General features: G+C 38.4%; 1 protein-coding gene across 5 annotated transcripts in view; it reads left to right on the forward strand.

Moving 5' to 3' along the window:
• The first annotated feature begins 2,150 nt into the window (after positions 1-2,150).
• Positions 2,151-27,020, forward strand: part of SCAF4 (SR-related CTD associated factor 4) — a 61,235-nt gene continuing 36,365 nt past the window's right edge. For 4 of the 5 annotated variants that reach the window (XM_025872205.2, XM_025872186.2, XM_025872196.2 and 1 more), the window contains exons 1-4: positions 2,151-2,623; positions 24,043-24,126; positions 25,209-25,253; positions 26,768-26,929. In XM_025872205.2, the coding sequence (XP_025727990.1) occupies positions 2,594-2,623; positions 24,043-24,126; positions 25,209-25,253; positions 26,768-26,929 (321 nt within the window). In that variant the 5' untranslated portion in view covers positions 2,151-2,593. Of the gene's footprint in view, positions 2,624-12,168; positions 12,188-24,042; positions 24,127-25,208; positions 25,254-26,767; positions 26,930-27,020 lie in introns of those variants that run through there. The other variant, XM_073891252.1, reaches the window with a different exon arrangement.

The raw sequence follows: 27,020 nt of genomic DNA on the forward strand, positions 1-27,020 counted from the left end.
AATTTCCTATTGGAAGATTTGACTTGTCTGCCCGGACAGAGACAGAAGTCCAGCCATAGCTGTACGAATGGTTGCTACATGTCCCCTAGCAGACAGAGGAGATGCCATCTTCTGAACAGAAAAATGGGAGAAAATACCACCAAGGCACCCACGATCTAGCTGATAACACATGTTCCCCCAAATAACTTGTTTAAAAGACTTCCCGAACAAAAGCAACATAAACACGAACAACTCTATCCAAAAAGAACCTTCTAAATCTAAATTGTCTACCTCAAACACAAGAATCATAGAAGCCAAATTTTCCCCCTTATACGTTCAAATCTCAGTAGGATGGTACACAGAAAATGTTCTCCTTCAGGCCCTCAATCCAACAGTCATTCCAGGGCCCAACCTCCACAATGCGTTGGATCCCAAAACAACATGCTTTTTTTTTTTTTTAAGACTTTATTTATTTACTTGACACACACAGAAAGAGAGACAGGGAGGGCATAAGCATGGGGAACTGCAGAGGGAGAGGGAGAAGCAGGCTCATGACACGAAGGCAGACACTCTTCACTTATTTGCCCCAGGGGCCCCTCGAACTCCACAGGCCACAGAAGCAAATCATCTGGCTCTGGGCATGTTAGTTAACGGAATTGGGCCTCGCTTCCTCAGCTATAAAACAGGGCATTACTGATAGCCACCTCATACAGAAGTCTGTTACAGAGATGAAATGAAATAACACAGAATTGTATATTGCGTAGATCTAGCACATGGTAAAGAATCTACAAGTGTTTACCATTATTCTACCTTCACTCAAACCCATTCCTTCCTCCCCATATAGTCCCCAAATTGACTCACAAATCCACCACCCTCTCATCAAACCAGAACCTTGAGCATTCTCCTTGAAACCTCCCCGTTCCTTAAATTCTGTCCCAGCTGGTTCATTCCACTTCTTAAAGATCTAACCTTGTCTTTCCCGCTCTATTGCCTTAAGTCCTCTGCATCCCCTGGGACTTAGAGCCATTTTTTTCCCTGACCTCACTCCTGCTGCTGTACACCTTTGTTCTAAAGAGCACATTGCGTGACACCACTCTCCTCTTAAAATCTTTCAATGTCTCCCCACTGCCCCGGGGCCAAAATCCAAACTCCTTGGAAGGGCACAGAGGCTCTGCAGGACCTGGTCTCAGTCACTCCCTCTCAGTCCACCCCACCCCTAAGCTCCAGCTGGTCCTCCTTCGGGGAAGGTGATACCAAAGTACTCATCGGCCTCAGTCCACAACTTCTCCAACTGCTGCTGCTTCTTCCAGATGTAGTTTGGGAGCCACTTCCTCTGACGAGCCTTCCTGGACTTCTAGTCAGATGAGTATCTTTCTTCTTTGTTCCCCCTGGGTCTCTGCCCTAACGTTTATCACGCTTTAGTTCTTATCTGCGCACTTATCTGTCCTCCCCAACTAAACGGAGTTGTCTGCCGCAGAAAGATCGCCTTTTATTTCCATATCCCCAGAACCTAGCACAGTGGCTAGCAGATAGTTGGTACTCAAGGTACGTGAACCAGGGCAAAGTGTTTCCACCAAAAAGGAAAGGTTTGGGGGAATCTGTATCAAGGGTTAGCGAATCCCGCCGCACAGGGCTTCACAGGGGTTCTTTCGGGCCTGCGTGGGTAGCCACTGCCTGCACGTCCTTCTCAGTGCTCCACTCTCGCACAGTTAGAGCAGACACAGGGCGGCACAGGCGGAGTCTGCACCGGCGCCTGCAAGTGCACGCTCAGCGGGCTGAGGTTAAATCTTGCGCCCTTTGTTCCAGGCAGCGGAGAGCGAGTGGGTCCGTGCCCGCCCAATCGCCCCGGCCGGGTGCAGGGCCTGCTTGGGCAGAATGGCACGAAAACGCACGGGGGAACGCCGCGTCGGGCAGGGGCGCGCGTGTGCGCGGGCCCTCTCCGTGCCAGCCTCCCGACTTCGGGGTGCCGCGCTCTCCGGCGTCGTCGCCGGGGCCCAGCCTCAGTGCCAAGCAATCTCCCGGGCCCGCCGCCACCGCCGGCGGGAAAGCGCCCGGCGTCCCAGCGTCACGCGCCAGCAACCGGGCGCGCGGCGCGCGGGACGGGGGCGGGGCGGGGGCGGGGCCAGCGCGCCCGAGGCGGGGCGGGGCGGGGCGGGAGCCGGGCACAGGAAGCGCTGGGAGGCCCGAGCCGTCCCAGGGTGCCCCGCGCGGCGTGGACTCGGGCCGCTGCCGCCATCCCGCTGGCGAGAGGGAGAGAGAGGCCCGCCCGCTCGCCGGTCGGGCCAGTGTGGGCCAGTGCGTGAGGGCGCGGGGGGCCGTGTCAGCGAGACGCAGAGCGCAGCCGCCACCAGCAAACGGACATGTTGGAGCCCATCGCCGCCGCCGCCTCCTTTTCCTCATCCTCCGAACGGGACTGAGAGGGGGCCCGCCACCCTCCGCCTCTGCCGCCCGCCCCGCCGCCTCGGCCTCAGCCTCTTCCTGCCCGGCCTCTGGCTCCGCCGCTCGTCGCTTCCCCCCCGCCCCTCAGGCCCGGCCGGTTCCCCGGCCCCGCTCCGCCGCGGCGCGAGGTCTATGTGACCGGCGGGCCCGGAGCAGCCGCCGCCGCAGCGTGAACATGGACGCCGTCAACGCCTTCAACCAGGAGGTGAGGAGTGCTCGGGGCTAGGGGGTGCCGGGCCTGCCGCGGGAGCCAGGGCTCCGTTTCTCCCGCCGCCGGAGGTTTAAAGCTTTGGTCGGGGTGGGGACGCTTCCTGCCCGGGTTTCGGGGCGGCGGGGCCTGCGCAGAGCGGCCTGTGGTCTGGGAGAGGTCGCGGCGGCCACGGGAACCGACCCCACACCCCTCCCCCATCGCCCACCCCCGGGCGGCGACCTCGGGCTGCCCCCCTCGCCCCCTTCCGGCCTCCCCCAGCCCGCGTCTGCGCCGGTGCCTCTAACTTCGCCCTCTTTCAGGTCCGGGCGCTTTCGCTCTCTGCTCCCAGCCCCGTTACTGGCTTCGCAGTGCCGGGAGCCCGCAAGGGGCTAAGAAAGAAGCGCGGGCGGGCGTGTGGGGTTGGGGGCGGGGGAGCGGGAGCATCTGCCGGTCGCTGGGCTGGCGGAGCGGCGGCCTCGGCTCTCCTGTTGCTCAGGCCGCGGCGCGGCGGCTGCTGGACTCTGATCCCGGGTCGGGGAGGAGTTGGAGAGGGTGTTCATCCCCTTCTCCCGGGATTCACATACTTGGGAAATGGGGTTCCCAAATGAAAAGGGGTGGCTCCTTATCATTTCCAGTCATGAACACAATGCTCTTAATGGTCTCGGTGGCCCCAACGTGACACCTAAAAAGTTGAATGGGAGAGGAGTACTTGCTCCGCCTCGGTCCGGTAGAAAGCCGGCTTTGGCCTCCAGTCCCCCACCCTCGCACTCCTCCCGCGGTAGTTAATCCGCGGCTCCCTTCTAGGGGAACATTTACATGTGAAAACCTCCCAAAACCGGGAACAAAGCTGCCTGCCGCCTTAAAGCTCTATAGTTTTGTCTCAAGTCTGATTCCAGGTGCTGTTTTGGGAGCGTAGAGTCCACACATCCTCTTCATCAGAGTCGATTTGGGGAGAGGGGACTTGACCATTGGTGATTTAAAAATACAGTTACAGAATGGAAACTGTTGTCGTATGTTGAGTTGGATTATTTTCCTTTTCCAAACACTAAAGATAAACCCAACATTGAAAAAGTGAGATGTAGTGCTGTAGCTCTAGATGTCTTGATACGGCGTTAAAAACTTGCATCTCACAATAAGGTTTTGTAATTTCACTTGGAACAGAATGAACGTGCGATAACTTTCCTTTAGATTTGCAGTCCCGTAATATGGGATCCTCCAGTAACACTGCAGTTAGGATCTTTTATTGCCTTACAGATTATCCTAGAAATGATTTGTCTTCAACCGATGGGTGCATAAAATGTCTTAACTGGAGTAGCAACTGGTGTTGGCCAGTGTGATGATTTTCAAAATAACGAAATAATATTTCCTAATATTTGATGGCTAGAGAATTTGTCATAATGCTCCAAAGATTTCAGGTCTGGAAATTGACTTGGTTTCTTGAAGGCAAAGTTTACTGGAATGTTGGCTCCATGAGGGTAGGGAGTTTCTGTTCTTTCCTCCTCCCCTCACCATAGGAGGCCAATACTTGTTGAATGCATGAGAATTTTACAAATGGTACAAGAGTTTTTAAAAATTATAAGTACATTTCTTTCCCAAGATAAAACCTTATTGACTCTTTTTAATGTTAACTTTTAATGAAGAAGGGGATTTTTAGAGTATTGTTAAGATCAGAAGTGTTTAATTCTGAGTTAAGCAGTGTGGAAGTTGACAGTAAGCACATTAAGCAAAATATCTTATGTTCTGGAAAAGTGTGATCAGGAGTTGATACTTTGAAAAACAAAAATAAGGTAGGATACTGACTTCTCAAAAAAGGGAAATGGTATTTTAACCTTTTTAAAATGTGCGAAATGAGAGTTTTCCTATCATTATTCACCTTTCTGCTCAAATTTTTATTTCCATTCCTACTCTTTATGAGCTGCAGATTACATTATGTTAGGTGTGTGTTGCCAGTTCTGATTTGGGAAGAAACTTTCTTCTGGAGAAATTAGTCTGACTTTAAAATTCATCTTCTTGTGTTGTTTGATTTGTAGTGCTTCTCAGTTATTACTCCCCATTCATGAAATGTTATTGGTTAGTTTGTAACCTCAAATCTCCCAAGTCTTACTTTAATTTTATAAACTTTTAAATGCAGGCTCAGCTACAAAGCTGTGTCCTGAGTACTGTGGTACTACCAAGGATCTCTGTCCCCTAGGAGCCTGATCTAATAGAGGACACAAGACTAAGGCAAATAACTTTAACATGTGATAGAACAACTTCCTCTGGGGCTCTTAAAAAATACCCTGGGATGGCTATGAGGGATCAGTGAAGACTTGGGAAGAGAAGGTGGAGTCAGTTTTAGGATTTCAGAAGGTGTAGGAAAGTAGTGATTGAAGGGCAACAGTGCTGAGGAGTGAACAGTGGTTTGATTCCAAAGGCTACTGGAAAGTAAAGATGGTTAAGTAATTTGGGGCCTGACAAGTTTCATGTCTGTCTAATATGTTTAAATTCCACTTTTAGGCTCTAGATAAACTGAAGGTTTTAAGTAGTGGAGTGATATGATCAAGAAAACTGCTTGCTTTGTATATATTGTAGAAGGCAGAGATTTGAGGAAGATTGGCATTTTGAGGACTGAGGTAGAATTGAGTAAAATCTGAACTTGGCATGTCTGTAGTGGCAGGGAGAGGAGGGATCCGTGGACCTGCCATCTGAAAGGCTAATAAGCCCCTTTTGCCCCCACATTCTAGGTGCTGGGAAAGTGGTGATGCTACTAGCACAAGTCAAGCAGTCATCATAAGCATATTTAGTGGAAGAGGAAATGTTTGGTTTTTTAACAGGTTGAGATTGAGTGGAAAAGTCATGTGGAAATTTTTGGCAAGCGGTTGGGCATGTAGGACTCAAACTTGGAAGCAACCAAGAAATAGAGGAAGACATATGGGAGTCATTCTCAGATGTGCCCTGGAGAAAATTGAGAGGGGGTGAGAAAAGGAATTAATATTTAATAAGCATCTATGGCATATCAGGCATTTTATAAATACATGTCGGATATTCCCACAACCTTGCACAGACATCCATTTATAGATGAGGAAACTGATTTTCAAAGAAGTTAAATAATAACTGGCCCAGGGGCATACTGTTAGCTAATGGTAGAGCTGGGATATGAATGCACATCTCTCCATCTTAATTGCTGCCTAAAGATAATATTTTGTATAATACCCAGGGAGCAGTTAACAGGTTAAGACTTAAGAAAAAAGCTACTAAAATTTGAGAGTAATGGGATCTGAAGTTTAAGGTTGAATGGTGATGAAGGAGATAAGGAAATAAAGGTCACAAATGTAGTCTTTTTTAGAAGTTTGGTTCTGAGGGATTTAAGGACAAAGTTGCCTCAAGAATGAAGGGAAGGAAGAGCATTTAACAGGGTAGTAGGCACTAGTGGTAGGCCATTTGTATGTTTGTGTAGCATATATGTGATCTTAGCCTTAATAAGTGATGTTGAAGCCTTGGTCTCAGGAGTGGAAGTTTGAGCGTGTTGGGGGAGGGGAAGTGTAGAGAAGCACAGTTTAAAAATAAAAGGGCTTGCTTAGCACACAATTGTGGCTAAAAGGAAGGGTACAGATCATAGGTAAAAGAGGTCAGTATCTCTGATATGGGAAGGAAGATAAAAAGAATGAAGTTATTAAAGATACCCTTTAAACAGGAGTTTTATGGTGAGACGCTTTGTTAAGTGTTGTAAAAAGTTGAGTGAAAAAAATGAGTGACTAATTATAGCCAATACTTAATTGTTTTCTGCTATGTTTATATATTCCTTAATGTGAAGAGTTTGGTATTTTGTAAGTTTGTTGAATGAATGAAAGTTACAGATTGGTTAATCCATTGATTTCATTTTTAGCCTTTAACCAGTCTTTTCTAATCCCAACAGATTGTATCTTCCCACACTTTTGGGAGGGAGCAGCGTTTATGATTTTAAGACTTTTAATTAGGGGCAGCTGGGTGGCTCAGTCCGTTAAGCATCAGACACGATTTTGGCTCACAGTCCTGAGATCAAGCAGGTTGGGCTCAGAGCTCAGCATGGAGTGTGCTTGAAATTCTCCCTTTCCCTCTGCCCCTCCCCCCACGAGCGCAGGACACCTGTACTTACTTGCTCTCTCTAAAATAAAATCTTTTTTTAAAAAAAGACTTAAAAGTATAAAAAAGTGCAGAGAAGATATAACAAGAATGGACAGTTGTTACTATTATAAGTGTTTTTAACTTAAGCTTAAAATATTACAAGTTAAAGTCCTTTCCTCCCACAGAGGCAATCAAAATGCATTTAGTATCAATTTCTGTGGTACATAAGCAGTATATAATCTGTATTTTGATATGCATAAGTGGTATATTGTATATACTCGTGGGCTTTTTTTTTTCTCAAACGTTGTTAACATTAAGATTTCATTCTAATGCTGGATATGCCATCATTTGAATAAACCATATTTTATTTATCTGGTTCCCCAGTTGATGAACATTTAAGTTGCTTCTCAATTATTGCTGACAAACACTGAATGAACTTTCTCAAACATATCTATCTCCATTGTATAAGAGTTTCTCTGGGACAGCTGTTCTCAAACTTTGGATTTTGACTCCTTTAACTCTTAAAGGTTAAGGGCTACAGAGAGCTTTTGTATCTGTGGATGATATCATACACATATATATATATATCATATGTCTTTGGGATATTTATCATCTTAGAAATTTAGTCTGAGAAATGCATTTATTGAAAATAACAAATCCATTATATTTTAACATAAATAACATTTTAAGTGAAAAATAATGTTTCCCCCCCAAAAGTGAGAAGAGTGACATTGTTTTACATTTTTGCAAGTCTCATTTCAACTTTGGTTTGTAAACCTGTATTCTCATATCTACTTCTTTATTCAGTCTCTTGTAATTAGACACATCAGGTAGCCTCTGGAAAACTTCGCTGTACACTTGTGAGAAAATGAATGAAGGGGGCAAGAAATGTTTTAGTATTAAAATGAAAACAGTTTTTACCTCACAGACCACTGAAAGGAACTTAGACTCCCAGGGATCCTCAGATTTTTAGAGAACTACAGCGCTGAGATACTGAGGTGATGTACATACAATGTTATGCTGAAGTGCAGGAAGAAAATACAAGAACTTTAACATTCATTTTTATCTTTAAACTCAGATTAAGCTTTATGAATATTTTATGTATGAATTTATGTTGGTACCCTTATCCACTGGGCTGTCAGTCTTGAACCACCACATTATCCTGAAGGAAGAGTTGTGTTACACATCTCAGCGGGGAGCTTGCCACCCCTTTCTTTTCCCACTGGAAATTTTTGTGTATGGACTATTGTATGTTTTACCTCTTGATTACTAGGTATGGAGAATTTAAATCAGATGATGAAGATACTTTGTTAAGTATTTTTTTTCTTAATCTGTTCATGTTCATCTTTAGTTCTTGATCATTTCCTTCCAAGTCTATCTAAAGCAGTGGAAAAGAGTTGACACAAGATTGTTACTGTGTGAAAGAGATGTAAAGGACCAGGCCACAGTTGAAGTAAAATTGGAGGTCTTTTTCTTGCCTCATTTGACCATGTTATGCTGTTACCACAGGAGTTTTAGATATTAAAAGTTATCGTGGCATTCTGCTCTTTCTTGACTCTCAGAATTGCTTATCTCCAACAACAGTAGATGTCTGGCCTTATGGTGAATTTTAATAATGCTGGCTCTTCAGAGCTTTCTGTTGCAGCATTTATCACTGATGTTCTTGTTGAAAATATCCCCTACCCTAGAAGTCTGGCATTTCATTTAGTATTTTGTTTCAGAAAAAATTACATGGACACGTGATAAGGAACTAATTGAGAGAAAAATTGGAATAATGGAAAAGTTGGCTTATAAATCTTGTGAAACAGGGTTCAGGACGTAAAACTACCTGGCAGAAAGTTGACAAATGGTAGTTGGTATTGGGGCAGGGTGTTTTTTGCCAGATACAAATTGTAGGTTCTCTGCCATGGAACCCAAGTGAATATAATTACTTCAGCATTCCGGGTAACTTGTGTAGATATCTGCACACATTGAAGTCTTGTTTTAAATATATTTTGGTAACATGGTAGGAAAAAAGTTCTTATATAAATGATGGACCCTTAGTATTGTTCATAACATTTGTTGAGATAATATGCCAGATCTTTTTTTTTAAGCATACTTCAGAGCAACGGCATACATCTTTAACGATGAGCTTAAAACAAGCTACACGACGTCATCAGCTATATAGAATAAGCAATTTGCCCATTATTCAAATTTTTAGTACCATTAGTTGATTAATATTCTGTTCCTATGGAACAGGAAAAAGTAGAGTTTTGGTAGTAGTTCAGCTTGCCTTAAAAAGATCCGTTGAAAGCTTAGACTTGAAGAGACGTGTCTACATTTCCGTGTTAATATTATGTGTGATTAGCAGTGTACTATCATGATTTTTTGTTTCTTGGTTTTTTTTTTTTTGAGAACTATTAAGATTTCACAAACAGTATTATAATTCATTATACCCTGGTCACCTTTGTCCTATTAAGTATTTGCATGGTTTATTGATTACATTTCATTGCTTTATAGCTAGAGTCCTTGTGAAGGCATAAATGTAGAAACTTTGATATTCCAATGAAGCACATTGTACTGATTAGTAGTGAATTCTGCAAGAAATCCAATGTGACTCTGGAGTGAAGTTAAGAATTAGAAGCTAAGGTTTTGATGGAGTCACGGGGTGGGTAGTGGGGGAGACGGCAGGGCTCAGTGAAAAGTAGAGGGCCATCCAAGTTCTTCTGAAAGTTAAAATTTGTGTTTGGATAATTGGTGATTTTGTTATAAACCTATGTGGGTCAGTAATCCTAGTTGGAAGAAACTGTAGAGCAGTGGCACGCCTTGCATATTTGACATCCAGAGCACAGTTTTTCTCTTTAATACATCCCTTTTTAATACAACAAAATTAATTCCAGAAATAATCATGAGAATGGCCAAGAAAGAAACGTGAACTTTATGCCGGTTGCAAATATATATATACTACAGTGGAAAAAAGTTAGTATTTTTAAATTGCATTGATACTTTTTTTGGGAAAAAAACAGAAAAGCTTACCTACATACTGGCCTGTCATACTGACTTACTATGATATTCCAGTTTCTTTTCAGGCCTTACCTTCTGCATATTTGTCAGTGACTATCAAGATGATCTTCACATATTTGTGTTCCGTAGACAGTATTAGCCCGCTTGATCAATCTTCACCCATAATTGATTAAAGAACACTTTTTATTAGTTTTAATTATGAAAAGCTGTATATAAAGCAACAGACATACACTAGTTAGGGAGTCTTTTTTTTTTTTTTTTAAAGATTTTATTTATTTATTAGAGAGAGAATGAGAGATAGAGAGCACGAGAGGGAAGAGGGTCAGAGGGAGAAGCAGACTCCCTGCTGAGCAGGGAGCCCGATGTGGGACTCGATCCTGGGACTCCAGGATCATGACCTGAGCCGAAGGCAGTCGCTTAACCAACTGAGCCACCCAGGTGCCCGGGAGTCTTAAATATAAGTTACCTTTGGTTAGAAATTTAGGAAAAAACCACTTCACAATAAATCTAGAAATCTAGAATGTCTTTCCACATTGATTGTAGTGACTTTCAAATGTCTCCTCACTAAAAAAAAAAAAAAAAACTCACTGAAATGTTTCCACCGAAAAATTCAGTATAGATTGCTATTAGTTAAACATTCTTTAAATTATGTGTAAATGTCTACTTCCTTACATTTTGTAAAGTAGTAATGGCATTCTCCATGATTTTTATTCATGGATCTTCAAGCTCTGTGTTCCACTATACCGTTGTTTTAGGCTGATTCTGGCTGTTTGTAAATATTTATACCAGAAAAATAGATTTCAGAAAGAAGAATTGCACTCAGCTATCATATTTTGAATGTACTCTTTAAACACACACACATATATAGGAACCACAGGATTGGAGAAACTAACTGAGCCTGAGTGCAGGCTATCCTAAATCTCTTTGTACTGACGCTCCAGATGAACAGGTATGGCGAATCTGCATATTTTGGGCACTGACCACATAACTAGAGGATTTCCTAATGAATTTCCACTTAGAATAGATGGCTTATTAGAGGATATGTAGTAAAAGCGTATAGATTTGATGCTTATATATTGTTAAAACTTAAAGTCACCACAGCAACAGATTAAAACTTAAGCATCTCAGTCAACAACATATTTTAGAGGAAGGACTATTTTATACCTGATATTATTTAGAATTGCCAGTGCTTAGTGATGATAAAATGATTTCAGTTTTATTAATTGTATTTAGAGTCTTTAGAGACAATTTACCCACTGATTGCCTGACCTGTATTTTCTTCTCCCATTGTCCCACTGTTACCTTAGAGAGTAGTAGTTGACCAACTCTATAGTCTGTAAATCTCCCTCTGCAATATTTTTAATACATCTTTATGCATTTTATCATGATTATTCTGCTTTTTTCCCCCTTTTGACTTTGTCGGAGCTGAGTTTTAGCTGAAGCAGAATTACACCCTGCTGAAAAGAAGCCTATAATATGGAAATTTACAGTAATATGCCTTTTAAGCCTTTAGGAAACAAAATATTCTTTAGACTTTAATGGCTATATATCACCTCATTCACCTTAATTAAGAGATGCTGAATAATAAATCACTTTGGAAAGGACAGCCAAGTTTGGGGTTTATTGGAGATATGTTCAAATCTTTATAAAGGCTTTAATTATTGTTTAATGTCAAAAATAGGCAAATCCATAGAGACAGTAGATTATTGGTTGGTGGCAGGGAGGAATGGGTATGGAATTTTTTGGAGGGGATTAAAGTATTCTAAAACAAAATAATGCTGATGGCTGCCCAACTCTGAATATAGTAAAAAAACAAAACAAAACAAAAAACCCACTGAATTGTATACTTTAAAGGGGTGAGCTTTATGGTATGTGAATTATATCTGAAACCTGTTTAAAAAATAGGAAAACGTTAGTTTTTAGCACATCATTTCCATTGTTTTGTTGCTTAATCTGATTTTCTTTCCATTGAAAACAGTATCTAGTAGGTACCGAGAGGCTCTGTAAATTATTTTGTTGATCCTGAATTGTAAGTTTGTTTTATAGGGTATCTTTAGTTTTTACATGCTATTTTAAGAAGTAATCCATTGGGGACAGTTCAGGGGAAGGACAGGAAAGGAATCCTGCATTTGCTCCTTAACCCACCAGCCAGATGCAGCTAATGGGCTGAGAGTTTTATATAGGTGTGTCTTTCCATTCTTTTCATTTTAAAGGTAAGGAAACCGAAGAGGTGGTGTGAATTGACCAAGGTCACACCGTGTAGAAATGGCAGTTGGGAGATTTGACTGAGTACTCTAAGTACCCATCTGAGCCCAGTCCATAGCCCCACATGGTTGTGCTGAAGGTTTTTGAGCAGTGGATCTTTGTCTGCTGGAGTGTTGATGAGAGGAGAGGGCTCACTAACAACTTTTGTACGTCTGAAGCATGGTAACAAGTGCACCAAAATGTATACTTTTGGAAGGATTTGTAGAAGTTTAAGAATAATGAAGTTTGGTAAGTTTTTAAGTCATGCACAGATAATCCATATTTAAAACTTAAATGCACTTTTAGGCCTTTATATTTCTTTCACTAATTTATATTCACAATTAAAATTTTAAATTGATTGAGGATTTAATAAATGCTAACATTTTCACTTTTAGTCCCATACTTGCACATAAATCCATTTGTGACAACTTTGTGGAAATAACTGGTTATAAATGAGATACATTAAGTATGGGATAATTTTTCTTTTTTCTTTAGGATTTTATTTATTTATTTGACAGAGAGAGACATAGTGAGAGAGGGAACACAAGCGGGGAGTGGGAGAGGGAGAAGCAGGCTTCCCGCTGAGCAGGGAGCCTGATGCGGGGCTCGATCCCAGGATCCTGGGATCATGACCTGAGCCGAAGGCAGACACTTAAACGACTGAGCCACCCAGGCACCTCTAATTTTTATTTCTTATATTGAAGTCTAGGAGGAAATATTTAATTGACAAAAATTTTTTTTTAAGATCTTATGTATTAGCACAGGCAGGGGCAGAGGGAGAAGGAGAAGCAGGCTCCCTACTGAGCAAGGAGCCCAATGCGGGGCTCCATCCTAGGACCCCGGGATCATGACCCCCAAGCTGAAGGCAGATGCCCTTCACAAAAATGTTCTGTAGCCAGTTTTGGGGGACATAAAGTTCACTAGTGAGGCACAGTAAAAGTAATTTTGCAATCTGGAGTCTGCTGGTAGAGGAATGGCACAGATAAAATATTTGCCATTTCTTAAAATCACCTTCTGCCTATTTCTTGATCAAGTAAAAAGAAAGAAGTGGAGGATTGATTGCAGTTCAGTGAACCAAAATGTAGCTAAGGAATAGAAAAATTGTTCTAAGCTGGAACTGAATGGGTTAAAAGCCCTGCTGAAGAGAGGAAGCCTTGGTTCTAAAGTGAAAAGTTTTGAATGAGGGGTGCCTGGTTGGCTGGGTGAGTAGAGCATGGGACTCTGGGTCCTGGGGTTGTGAGTTTGAGCCCCAGCTTGGGTGTAGAGATAATTTTAAAAAAATTTTTTGGGTTAAGGGTAGGTTCTTGGAAATGATAGAAGAGTTAGTTTTAAGTGAAGAATAAATTAAGGACATAGTTTACAGAGTAAGTTGTGAGAAATTAACTGCTTAGAAAATTAGTTCTGCCAGCAGCAAATGGTGACAAATAGGGCTTGATGATATAATTAAAAAGTGGGGAATAATGCAGATGATGTTTAAACTGTTGTTTGCCATATTCTGTTTTCTTTCTTTCCTTTTTTTTTTTTAAGGTTTATTTATTTATTTTAGAGAACTCCAGAGCGCTGGCGGGAGGGGCAGAGGGAGAGGGAGACAGTTCCAGGTGGACTCCCCGCTGAGTGCAGAGCAGACTCAAGACCCTGAGATCACGCCCCGAGCCAAAACCAAGAGTTGGGCGCTCAACCAACTGTACCACCCAGACGCCCCTGCCATATTCTATTTTCTTAATGCACATAGAAATATAAGTAGTTAACTCAAAAGTAGTTTCGTATTTAATATTAATGTTTTTTATTTGCACTTACAGATGTGTATTTTGTAAAGCATTACTCCAAATTCTGGAACTAGGAGAAAAGTTGGAGAGTTTGTAGGAGGATGTAGTAAGGTAAAGCAATGTAGGAAAAGTACGAAATTTTTTTTTGAACTTAAGAATACTCTGTGCAGCTGTGTTGCTTGTAAAAATATCTGGTTAGGGATCTTTAGAAATCTGAAAAGTGAATTTTGTGGAGAAATAAATGGAACTATTTTCTAGTGTTTAAGTCAAATGAAAGACTGCTCAGTAGGAGCAGGGAGACAATGGTTTCTTTTTCCTGACTCTTTGTTTTAAAAGGCCTTGTACATTTGCTCCGTCTTAGGAATATTTCATATTAATGCCAGACTGTCTTGTCTCTTTATACCTTCGTCTAAGCAAGTTTTGAAAATTGGTTAAAACATTTGGGTTTCAAAGGACTTTTGACTATGGAAGTCAGTAGAATTTGCTTGGCAGTAAAGTATGTCAGTAATTAAAGGGATTCTTTAATGTGCAGAGATCAACAAAATACAAAGATAGTGATTTCTCAAATTTGGGTTTTATATCCACAAGGGCATCAGTTATTATAAGGATTTAAAGGGGCAAAATTTTAAGTTTATTTTAAAAAATATGTTTTAATAATTTTGAAAAATTGTGATAACTGTTAACTTCAAAGACAAGGTTTAATCCATGAATAAGATATATCTGATAATGATGGTTCTGTGTATTTATTATATTTTATTTATAATCAAAAGTTGAGAAATGCATTTTTGTCTCAGACACAAAGTTTTTGATTTTTAAAATCAGTGGATTTTAATTTTTTTCCTTTTAAAATTAGTGCAAGTTATGTAAACTTAAATTAGGAAATAAAAGAAAATACCATCCCACTGAATAGCATTAACATTTTATAGTGTTTTAGTCTTTTTCCCCCTCCACTTGTGTTTGGAAATTTTTATATGGGTACCAGATCTTTTTAATAACAGGAAATTATTTTCTAATTTTAAAATAGTGATGGAAGATTTGAGCACATATGATTATTGTTTTAGATAAACTTCTAGAAGTGGAATTGTTGGCTTAAAAGATAAGTTGTTTTTGTTTTGTTTTGTTTGTTTGTTTTTACTTCTTGATATATAGCTTTAAATTTCCTTCTGAAATTAAAACTCCCCAGTTAGCTTTCATCAGTAGAGGGCTCTCTCTGCTTGATGCTAATCTACATTCATGCAGGTTAGACAATTGAAGAATTGTATCTCGTTTTAGTTTGTACTTTGATTATTGGTAAGGATGAACTTTTTTTTCTGTTAATTGAGTTATTTTACATATTTTTCAATTTTACTGTCTCTTACTGTTTGTACATGTTCTACTTTCAGGTAAAATGGCATAGTTGGTAGAATGGCATTGTTCATGTGATTGGTTTGCAACTCTCTGTACCTCCCAACCCATCCCCCATCATGTCAAATTGCCCAGTATTAAGAAAGTATTAGTTTGAACAAACTTTTGGTAAAGTGTATTTAAGGCATAAAGTGAAATGCCATGTAAAAGGAGCTGTTAACTATCCCTTTCCTAATTGTTCTAGCAATATCTTATAGAGTTGTCTTCAGGCTGTAATTAGATGGACAAAAGCATCTTTGCAGAAAAAATGATGTTAATTTTTTTCTATTTGTTTCCTTTTGTTAAGAAATGCAATGTGTACTTTTATAAAGTGTTTATATGTTAATAACCATTAAAGTTATGTTGAGTTTAACTCCTTGATTTGGTTGAAACCCATGTGTCTGATATATTGAGTCAAATGAATGAAACAGGAAGAAAGACTAGAATTAATTGCTATCTGCATCTATCAGTAGGGAGATTTGAGTACCACCCTGTCATTGTAAATGTACATACTTCCTTTTGGAAGCATTCATATTTTTCCTTTAAAGTTTGTAAATAAGTATTAATAACACCAGCTTAAGGCAGAATTTATCATCTTGGAGGTGATAATAGCAAGGAAGGAATACTGCATATATAATCAGTATAATTCGTTATAAAATAAATTTCAGGAAAGCAAATTTTTTAAAGTTTAGGGGGGAAAAAGGTAGCGATAAGTATTCCATTGGAAGATTCCTAAAGGAAACATTGAGGGATTAGGGATTAGAAGAATTATTTTTTTTTAAAGATTTTATTTATTTGAGAGAGAGAATGAGAGATAGCACGAGAGGGAAGAGGGTCAGAGGGAGAAGCAGACTCCCCGCTGAGCGGGGAGCCTGATGTGGGACTTGATCCCGGGACTCCAGGATCATGACCTGAGCTGAAGGCAGTCGCTTAACCAACTGAGCCACCCAGGCGCCCTAGAAGAATTATTTAGACTAATATGGTCTTCTAATTCTTTTCATTGCTTTTCCTATTTCAAAGAATAGGAAATGGCACATTCCAGAAATCGAAGACTCAATGCCAATAACTTTTATCTTAACTGGTTCTGTTTGTTTGCTTTATGAACTTCTAGAAATTTCTAATCTAGGAGCCAGAACAGATTCATTAACAATTCGTAGCAGACCAAATTAAACTTTTTTCTTTTGTGAAGTGTTTTATCTAGTGAGGACTATAAGCCAAATATTTCAGAAAGATATTTGTCATTATTTCATCATGAATAAGTTAGAAAAATATAGGCAGGATGAGAGTATTAAGTGAATTTGAGCTGACAGGCAGTGTCCAAGGAATATCCGGGTCATCCCACAAGTAGGTCCTGTTATTACTAATTTTTAAAAAACCATTGAGTTGGAAGAAGGCATATAAAGCACATTCATGAAAGTTCATGAAATTTATAAGCTCATCAGAGTAGCTGCTACATCAAGTAGCAGAAAATTATTTCCAGATGACCTAAGTAGATTGAAAGGACTGTCAGAAAACAACATAAAGTCAACATGAAGATCTAGTTTTGATAGAGATTCCATTGAAAACAGTTTGAGGGTTTTGGTTCATTATAGGTGTGAGTTAATGAATTAAGCACTGTTTTTTGTTTTTGTTTTTGTTTTTTAAATAATGTTCCAGGGACCCTGGGTGGCGCAGTTGGTTAAGCGCCCAACCCTTGGTTTCGGCTCAGATCATGATCTCAGGGTTGTGAGATGGAGCCCTGTATTTGGGCTCTGAGCTCAGCGAAGTCTACTAAATTTTCTCTCTCCCCTTCCTGCCCACACGTGCACTTTCTCTCTCAAATAAAGAAATCTTTTAGAGAAGGAAAGAAGTTCCTCCCCTATCCACTTCAGACTCCTAGAACTTATTATATGTTGCCTTACTTTGCGGATCTGATTGGGTTAAAGATCTTGGAATGGGTTAATTATCCTGAATTATCTAGATGAGCACAATGTAATCCCAAGGGTCCTTATACAAGAGATGGAGGAGAGTCAGTGATGTGACAGCAGAAGCGCAAAGGTAAGGGAGAAGATGCTACCCTGTTGGCTTTGAAGATGGAGGAAGAGACAGACCAAGAGCCAAGAAGCTGGAAAAGCCAAGGAATGTATTCTGCCCTAGCGCCTCCAGAAGGAATATAATAGCCCTGTGAACACCTTGAATTCAGACTAGCGAGATTCTGACCTCCAAAACTGTAAGATAAGTTTGTGTTGTTTTTAAGCTAAGTTTGTGGTAATGTGTTATTGCAGAAATAGGAAACTTAAAAAAAAAAAGCAATTCACTAGATTCCATTAACACAGTAATACATCTGGACGATGTCCATTTGGTGATACCATACTTAAAAGGAATAGCCAGGGTAGATCTAGAAATACCATTTCACTAATAGTTGAAGAAGATAGTTGAGTGGGAAACATGTTTAGTTATCTTTAAATATTTTATCATGTAGGAGAGATCACTATTCAGAATTGGAACAGGAGAGAAGGTATCAGAAGGGAGATTGGGAGTTAGTACACAGGAGGCCTCTATGACCATTGGAGCTGATTAGTTATGAGTTATTAAGCCTTATGTCATTTGGCGGAAGCTGTAGATATATTATAAAAGTAGTTCTAAATTTGGTTTAAGTACCACATTAGGTACTAAGGTGCTATACGGCTTTAAGGGTCTTTGATACTATGGTATTGTCACTGTAGAGAAGATTTCTCTAAATGCAGTGTTTGAATAGTAGATGTAATACGAGCAAGATTATTATGGTAAGCCATAACAAAAAATTAAGCTCAATGTGTGTGTAAAGATTCTCAGGGCATTGTATAGCTTTATTTAGTGAGTCACTTAGATGTCAGGTACTAGGCTGAGATTTATGTGTATTACCTCATTTAATCCTAATAGCCTTATGAAATGTATACTGTTAATCCCCCTTTTCATATTTAAAAGATCCTTGAAATTTAGAGAGGTTAACTAAACTTCTCAAAGTTTATACTGTTAGTAAATAGCAGATTATCATGTTACTTTGACTACTTCAAGCTATGAATTCAACAGGTGTCACAGGCCAAATATTCTCATTCTTTACATTCTCTTGAAACTATTCCTTATTGATATAAGGGATCGTGATGAATGATCCCCTTGTGTATCAGGCTTCTCTATATGTCATATAGCAAGACTGTATTCACATATATACTTTCTGTAGTCATTCAGCTAGTGACAGAGCAAAAAGCCAAACACATCTGTGTTTTTTCTACTAATGCCTTCCAAGCGGGTCTTGTACCTTTTTCAGCCTACTGCTGGTTCTGCTATTTTGTATGAGAATTGCATGGGTTTCTCTGGCTGCTTTGACATACTTGCTTTCATTGACAAATTACACTAATTGTGAATAGAGGCTGTAATAGTAGGGAGAGTGCTGCTCCTAGTGATATTTATTGAGCACTTACAGGTGATACACTAGTCATTCCATCTGCAAAAACTAACTCAGTTCTCATTGAAACCTCTGAAAAGTAGATAACTACCATGTCTTTTTTACATTTGAGGACACTGCATCCTACAGTGTTATGTGATTTGTCCAGAATTGTGTACATGGCTGGACTCAGAATCAAAACCAGGTCTTTCTGACTCTTTCCGGAATACCCAAATATCTGGGGTTTTTTTTCACTAGTAGAGTTTGTTGGAATTATATTAAATTTTATGGTTCTCACACTTTTATATAAAGCCAGTAGGTTTTTTCCCTTGAGGTTTGTTGGCTGAGATTGGATGTTGGTCAGAAATAACTAGAGCCCAAATTATCTTTACCCCTCTTTCGTCTCTATATGTACTATGTATTCTAAACTTGATTGAAAAATATGAAATTTTTTTCTGACTCGATGGTGCTGCTTTTTTCCCCACAGTTTGTTCATAAGAAATATGTTAATGGCTTAAGGAATCTACTCATTGAAAGTTGACAGCAGTTTGGGCTTTATTTCCCTCATTTCTAAAACAAAAGAATTTTTCTCTGAGTCAGCGCCTTTGACTGTCACCCCTACAGTAAGATTTATAATTTTACGTAGGTGTTTTTGCATACATACCCCCACACAAAACAGAGAAACTTCACCAAACAGTACTTACCCTTGCTGTGTACAATGCTGTTTATTTTATTTTTTTACTCTATTCCACTAAAAAAGTTCTGTCACACCCGTTAAGCTCATTTTTATATTCTAATGTATCTCAGCCCACAGTTTGAAAAACACTTATCTGAATTATTTCCAGAATTCTTTCTCCTTTCAACGAAATTATGTGTGGTGGTAATAATAGGTAATGTCTATTGTGTACTTACTCTGTGCTAGGTGTTGCATTAAGTGCTTTTTATATGTGTTTGTATTAAACTTCCCTTAATATAAGTAGGGGCTATTATTTTCATTTTACAGATGAAGAAACAACTTCTCAGAGCTAGCAGTGGGGGAGTCAGGATTTCCCAGACAGTTGATTATTGATCTTGTGTTCTTATCATTACTTTAACAGAAATTTATTGTTTTTAAAAGTTCAGGAACTATAATCTGAGTCTTAGAGCACCACAAGGTTGTATACTTCTGAGAGATTCCTCAGCCAACATGTCAATTAACTCTTTCTTATCTAAGCTTATTAAATTTCAGCTTTGCTCTAGATCTGGTTAAGGACTTAGTACATTACCTCTAACTTACTGCTTGGCTGGACATAGCACTTTACCTCTATGTCACTTATTTTTTGTTATTAAAAGATCTTTGGGTTCAGTCCTTCCATAACAGTTGCATATTGGTATACTTGCTTATTTGGGTCTGTATGCATACATATATGTGTATATATAAAACTTTTTTTATAGTCTATCGTCTTTAATGTCTGTGTGCTATTCATTCCTCCAGGATAATGTATTATAGTATTAATGAAATAATTTCTTTATTGTTAGGTAGTTATTGGAAAGAACTTGAGCTTTGGGTAGTGGTGGACCACAGATTAAATTTACCACCTAATCAGCTTTATGATTTTGAGCAGATTCTTAAACTTTTATGCCTCAGTGTTTTCATCTGTAAAATGGAATTATAATATCTAACTATCACAAAGGCTATTAGTGTTTCTATTTAAACAGGTAGTGTCAGTGCACATAATTACAGTAAGGTATATCAATTTCAACATAATGGGTCTCTGTATCCAATGAAGGTATTGATCTAGGTATCTGGGAGAACCTTTTTGCCTTGCAAAAGGTAGAGACTGATGAATTTGTATTTTGAAGAAGTCAATAAAATATCAGTAACATTCATTGAGCTTTTAAAAGGTAATTTTTTAAACCTCCAGATTTGAAACTTCTCTATCTGCCTATAATGTTTTTCTTTATAAGTTATATCAAATACAGATTTTCACCTTTAAGATTTGAGAAAGGCATTTGTAAAGGAAAGCAAAGAACATCTAAAAAGAAACAAATGTGATAGAAACATCGCAGTGCTTGCAAGTTAGAGGTGTTTTAAGGGTGGTCATGTCTAAAGCACTGAAACACGGCTCTGCCTCCTCTATGTACCAGTCACTGAGCTTAACACTTCCTAAGCGCTCAGAAATTTGTTAAATGAATGAAAAATGATCCAAAACTGCATTTCTACCTCCTCACTTGCCACTTCTTTACCAGTTGGACTTTGAAATCACTTTAAAAAACTGGTATCTGTTCAGCCACCTAATAGTCAAACCAAACAAGGTTTGGTTTGCGCCTCTTACCACATTTGACCATGCCAAATGCCTTTAATTTCTGGTATTTGTCCTGGTATTATTCATTTGTGCAACCCCTTTCTCTATACCCCAGTGGCATTTTTTATATACCCTAGGTTATATGTTCTTGGCTTGCTTCTTATTACAAATTTCTTCTCACACATACTCATGGCTTTGACTCTTTTTTCTAGCCTGGACCTTTTCTGTGTTCAAGATCCATATTCTCTTGTCTGCCTGAATTTCAGTAGGCATCCCAAATTAAATTCAGTATGTTTAGTCATTATCCCTGAGTCAATACTCTCTCTATATGTATATATGTGTATATACATATATGTGGCAGAGACGCCTGCTTGGTATTTTGTCTGTATTCCCCATCATAGTTAATGGTTCTTATATGTATTTAATCCATAAGCAGCATTGCATTAAGGATATGAATGTGCTATTAGGAATTGTGAGCTATAGGGGCGCCTGGGTGGCTCAGTTGGTTAAGCGACTGCCTCAGGTCCCAGGGTCCTGGAATCGAGCCCCATGTCAGGCTCCCTCATCCACAGGGAGCCTGCTTCTCCCTCTCCCTCTGCCTGCCAGTGCCCCTGCTTGTGCTCACTCTGTCAAATAAATAAATAAAATCTTTAAAAAAAAGAATTGTGAGCTATAAAATCTTCAAATTATAATTTCGAACCCATTCCCTGGGCATCATCCAAAACAGATGTAAGTAACCCTTTTGAGTATCATCTCAAACAGGTGGAAGAGAATCTGTTAGTTGTTAGTATGACTTTTTTTTCTCTCCCATGTTTTTATTTAAATTCTAGTTAACACATACGGTAAAATGGGTTTCAGGTGTAGAATTTAGTAATTCCACACTTCATGTAACACCTAGTGCTCATCACAAAAAGTGCCCTCTTTAATACCCATCACCCATTTAGCCCATCCCCCACCCACCTCCCTCCAGTTGTTAATATGATTAAATAAAATTATATACCACTAAATTTAATTCTTCCTTATACATCGTAGGCACTCAGATGTTGTTTCCCTCCTCTCTTCCCAAGTGATCCTTTTTTTATGAAATGTTTAATACCCTTTTTACTGTCTGTTAGATAATAGCACTTGAGGGTTCTCTTGCTGGTATTTTACATGAATGGTTATACTGCTGTATGATATAGGCTGTATTTTAATTTTTTTAACAAGTTGTGATTTCAATATAGACTGTGGAGTATTTTATCCAATGATACATTGGTCTGTTTTGTGTGCTCAGTTGGCTGAGGTTTTTTTAATATGGCAGGTTGCTTACTGCTGAAGTAATCAAGAAGTGCTATTTGACACATTAAATGAATAGTTTTTGCTTAGGCTTCATGAAAATATGATTCTCTAAGCTTTTAATGACCAGGGATATAGTTTTCACTGTTGTTCATTCTTAAAGATCATGTATAAACTTTTTTGCATCCCCTTTCTCTACATTAAGGTACAGAGAAGGAAATAGAACAAATAATAAACAGTTGTCTTAATAAATTTTATAACTTATAAATGGTAATATGTCCTTTATAAATGCATGCTATATATTTCATGCAGTGTTTACATTTTTAGAATTTGTATTTAAGTTGTAATATTTTAAATTGGTTTTTCATTTCCCATCGGTTTATATAATCTCAGATTACTGTCTCCTTTCCAATTGTTTTCTGTTAATGAGCATTCTCGATAATTTTTATTACATTGGTAAAGACATAATAAAGAATAATGATCCTCTTTAGAGAATCACATTTTTAAAAAACAAATTCCTTTGTTAATATCTGTGTTTCTCCCTTTTTTTTTTAATCTTAATATTACCTATGGAAGAATTCTACCTTTCTCTGCTTAAACCAGAGTATCTGGTTCTTGTATTGATTATCTCTGGCATTCCATGCCTTTTCTAATATTAATGTTACTGTTATCTATAGTCCCATTGTGTCTGTAGTTGTGTGAAAAGCTGTGAAAATTCTCTGAATTTTTAGGATATGTTGCCAGATAGGGCAGTTTACCCTATGAAAAGAGACTTTTGTACTCAGGTTAACTTCTTAGTGATCTAGTAAAGATCTGTGTCTTAGAGATTTCATATTTGGAGTATCAACATTATTTGGAAAGAAATGGAAATATTGATATAAAGCCCCGAAACTTTAATTATTTCACAATATCTTTTTAGGGGTGCGGGTGGCACAGTTGGTTAAGCATCCGACTCTTGATCTCAGCTAGGTCTGGATCTCAGGGTGGTGAGTTCAAGCCACATTGCATTGGGCTCCACGTTGGGGGTGGAGCCTACTTAAAAAAAAAAACCGCACAAATTATCTTTTTAGAAGTCCTAGGGTGAGTATGTGCCCATGATTAAACAAAATGCAAACGGGCACCTGGGGGCTCAGTTGGTTGAGTTTCTGACTCTTGGTTTAGGCCCAGGTCATGATCTCAGGGTCCTGGGACGGAGCCCCCACATGGGCTTCCCGCTCAGCCAGGAGTCTGCTGGTCTCCCTCGGCCCCCCCCAACCCTGTGAGCACAGGAGTGCTTTCTCTCAGATAAATCTTATTTTTTTTAACCAAAACAAAAAAAAGAAGAATTTAAGAAGCTAGATAGAAGTTTCTTAATGTCAGGATTTTATCCTTGTAACTCTTAGGGGCTTTCATTACGTCTTGGTTGGATTTAAACTTTGGAAGAAGTATGCATGTGTGGTTAAATCTCATGGGCAGCACCTGATTGTTGGATTGACTGTCATGAGATTTGTTAAATATGGTGCCATTTTTATGCCTGACTAAATCAAGAAGTTGTGAATGCCAGCATTTTAAATTTCTTGCCTAATGTAATACATCTTTCTCCAAACGACCCTTAAATTATTTGAAGATCTCCAAAATCTCAGTGAGGTTTGCATTAAATATTGAGTCATACAATTGCTACTTTCAGTCCAGAAACCCCTGGTATGTTTGCATTCAAATTATTTTTGAGTTCTTTAGTAAAATTTTACATTTTTTTCAGTTACAGGTTTTGTAAATTTCTTAATGTTTTTTGTTTTTTTTCTTTTTTGCTGTTTTTAATATCTTTTCCTATTGTGTTTTCTTGGTAGTGATGCAGGTATATAGGAAAGTGCTTGGATTTTCTTTATTAGCTGAATTGTTCAACTTAGTTCCAAAAGTTTGTTATTCTTTTAGTTAATAAATTGTACTATCTTTGTAGAACTGGGGGGAATTGACCTCTAACTTAATTTTTTTTAATTATTTTTGTTTTTTAAGCTCTTTTCACTTATGGATATGAAACCTCCCATCTCTCGAGCCAAGATGATTCTTATCACTAAAGCTGCCATTAAAGCTATTAAGGTAAGAATAAAATGAATATATTTAATTCAAAAAATGTTTTTGAGATTTTGAAAATATTGAGAATTCGTCCTATTAGTTTAGGCCTGATTTAAAGAGCACTAACTTTTGCTGAAGATACATGTTAATACAGTATAGTATATTTGAACTGTAACATATAATTTCAAAACCTGCTTTTTTCCTTTTTTGTTGTTGTTTAGTATCTCCACTTTATATTTTTTCCAGCTTTGTTGAGGTATAATTGACAAATAAAATTGAATGTATTTAAAAATATAATAGAACAAGATGGCTTGATAAACATACACATTATGAAATGATTAACACAGTCAAGCTAATTAATTAGCACACCTTTTGCCTCACATAGTTGCCAATTTGTGTGTGTGTGTTGAATTAATAGAAGTAGAGAGTTGAATAAAAGGGGTTTTTTCTTTGTTATAGTTTTTTTTTTTTTTTTTATTTGAGAGAGAGGGAGAGAGACCTAGAGAGCACGAGCAGGAGGAGGGGCATAAGGGAGAGGGAGAAGCAGACTCTGCTGAGTGGGGAGCCTGACGTGGGACTCGATCCTAGGACCCTGGGATCAGGACCCAAGCCAAAGGCAGACGCTTAACTGAGCCACTCAGGCACACTGTTTTAGTTAATTCTTTTCGTAAGTCAGCTGAGTATTAGCTTCATACTTTTATTAAAAAGAAGGGAAAAAAACAAACTCAGACTTCACGAAGTGAAATGTTTTCAAGATCACACCTAAATAGCTGACTCGCTTTAGAAACTGCATTATTTAGTTCCAGTTCCACTGTTCTTATCAGTCTCATAAAGTTGCCTGAATACACTACTTTATTAACGTTTATTGATTAAAAATCTAAGAGAAGGACCTTCTTTTGGGGGGATTTTTGTAGTTTCTGTTTTAGTTAATTCGCTTCTGATTTATGATTGTTCACTTGTTGACTAGGGATTATTTGTCATGGTTCATTCAGTATTATTTTGAGAATTCAGATTGTGCAATTTTAAGGTTTTAAGTATTTTCTAATTACATTACTGAATATGTAGAAATAAGTAAACGACATTAATTTTCTTTTAATTCTTTTCAGCTTTATAAGCATGTAGTTCAAATAGTAGAAAAGTTCATCAAAAAGGTAACTGTCCATTTCATTATTATATCATTTTAGTTATGATTAGTACTTGTAATTTACTTTGTAAATTGTAAGTTGGATGCTTGCTTCTAAAGCTACTCTACAAAAAAAGTTGTCACTAGGTGTTCTTGTTAATCTCTTGAGTTTGTTTTTTTTAACAAAATAAAAATCTATAGCAATACTGTTGATTGAGTGCTTAGTATGAGGTAGGCACTCAACAAGTTTCCGGTGTACTCAACACGACTCTCGCCTGAGTTTGATGTCCCTCCTGTGCCATTTGCCCTGTCTACTTTGTTGACATTTAACTCATCTTGAAGTATTTTAAGTGAAATCACTTTGTGAAGTTATTCCGGATTTTCCCTGCTCCTATCATAATTAAATCATCTTTCAGTTTTACAGTTGTATCTGGTTTTATAACCATGTGATTAGCACACATCTGTCTCACCAGAGGACTGAGAACAGAGACTTAGACATCTCTATCTTCTCCCCCAACCTGGAGCTGTGCCTTGTAGTACATACCAGTAAATGTGTGTGAATGTCTTTGATCCATGGCCTTTGAATACTAGATGAGAGATAGGAGTTAGAATCCCAACAGACCAAAAAAAGGTCAGTAGAAGTTTTTATAGTAGCAAATCAAAGTACAAATAAGTAAAATGGGAAAAAATTAAAATTACCTACATGCCATCACCCCAAATTACTATGATATTTATATTTGGATCTATTCATTTTTTATTATGTTTTTTATTATGTACATGTACATTCATAAAAGAGAAACTGGTGACTGATAACCTGCTTTTCCCACTGAATTTATCATAAAATGTCTGCAAAAAAGTATTCCATTGCTTGTTTCCACATTTACTCAGCTAGTTCCTTTTGGACATTTCACTTCAGTGGCTGGCCTTAAGGAAAAAATTAGATGAATCTTAATGGTTTTCCTTACGATAAATTTCTAGATGTATAATTGTTGGATCAAATAAGGCTTTGCTTTTATTGCTAAATCATCATCCACAAAGGTTGTACCACCAGAAATATATATGTGTCTGTTTCTCTTCTTGTTAATCTGATAGGCCAAAAATGTGATCTCTCCTTAGTTTTTCTTTTCTCTGATACTCTACTTTAGTAGAATTAAAATTGATGTTAAAATTATCTTTTTGATGACTTTAAAAGGTAGAAATTATTTTTTTAAGTAGGATGAATTGGAGTAGAGAGTATCATAAATAAGTGGATTAGTGTGGAAGTGGCTTAGGGACTGGTAAAGTAATGTTGATTCTGGGAAATTGTGGGGAGGTAGAGGGATCAGAGGAAAGTAAAATATTGGGGGTCTGAAGTATCAAGAGAATTGGTAGTTCTGTACAGGCCTGTGGGAAATTTGACATGCTAGCCAATAAGAGAGCTAAACATTCAAGCGGTTTCCAAATAGAAACAATCACTGGATAATACAGTTTTATAAAAGGGAGATTAATGTCAAATTGTGATTTTGCTTTTCTTCTATTAACTTTGTATCTTTATCTTTGTAGTGTAAACCAGAGTACAAGGTTCCAGGATTATATGTAATTGACTCAATTGTGCGACAGTCTCGTCATCAGTTTGGAACCGATAAAGATGTTTTTGGGCCAAGATTCTCTAAAAACATAACCGCCACATTCCAATATTTATATCTTTGTCCATCTGAAGATAAGGTATAGTTAATAATTTTTAAATTAAAACTTGTATTCTTATTTCTATATTTAAATCTATTTAAATATATATTATATATTTGAAAGAATTATA

The sequence above is a fragment of the Callorhinus ursinus genome, unplaced genomic scaffold (assembly GCF_003265705.2).
Source record: "Callorhinus ursinus isolate GAN/ISIS: 27379988/994484 unplaced genomic scaffold, GSC_fseal_2.0 scaffold1, whole genome shotgun sequence".
Lineage (NCBI taxonomy): Eukaryota > Metazoa > Chordata > Mammalia > Carnivora > Otariidae > Callorhinus > Callorhinus ursinus.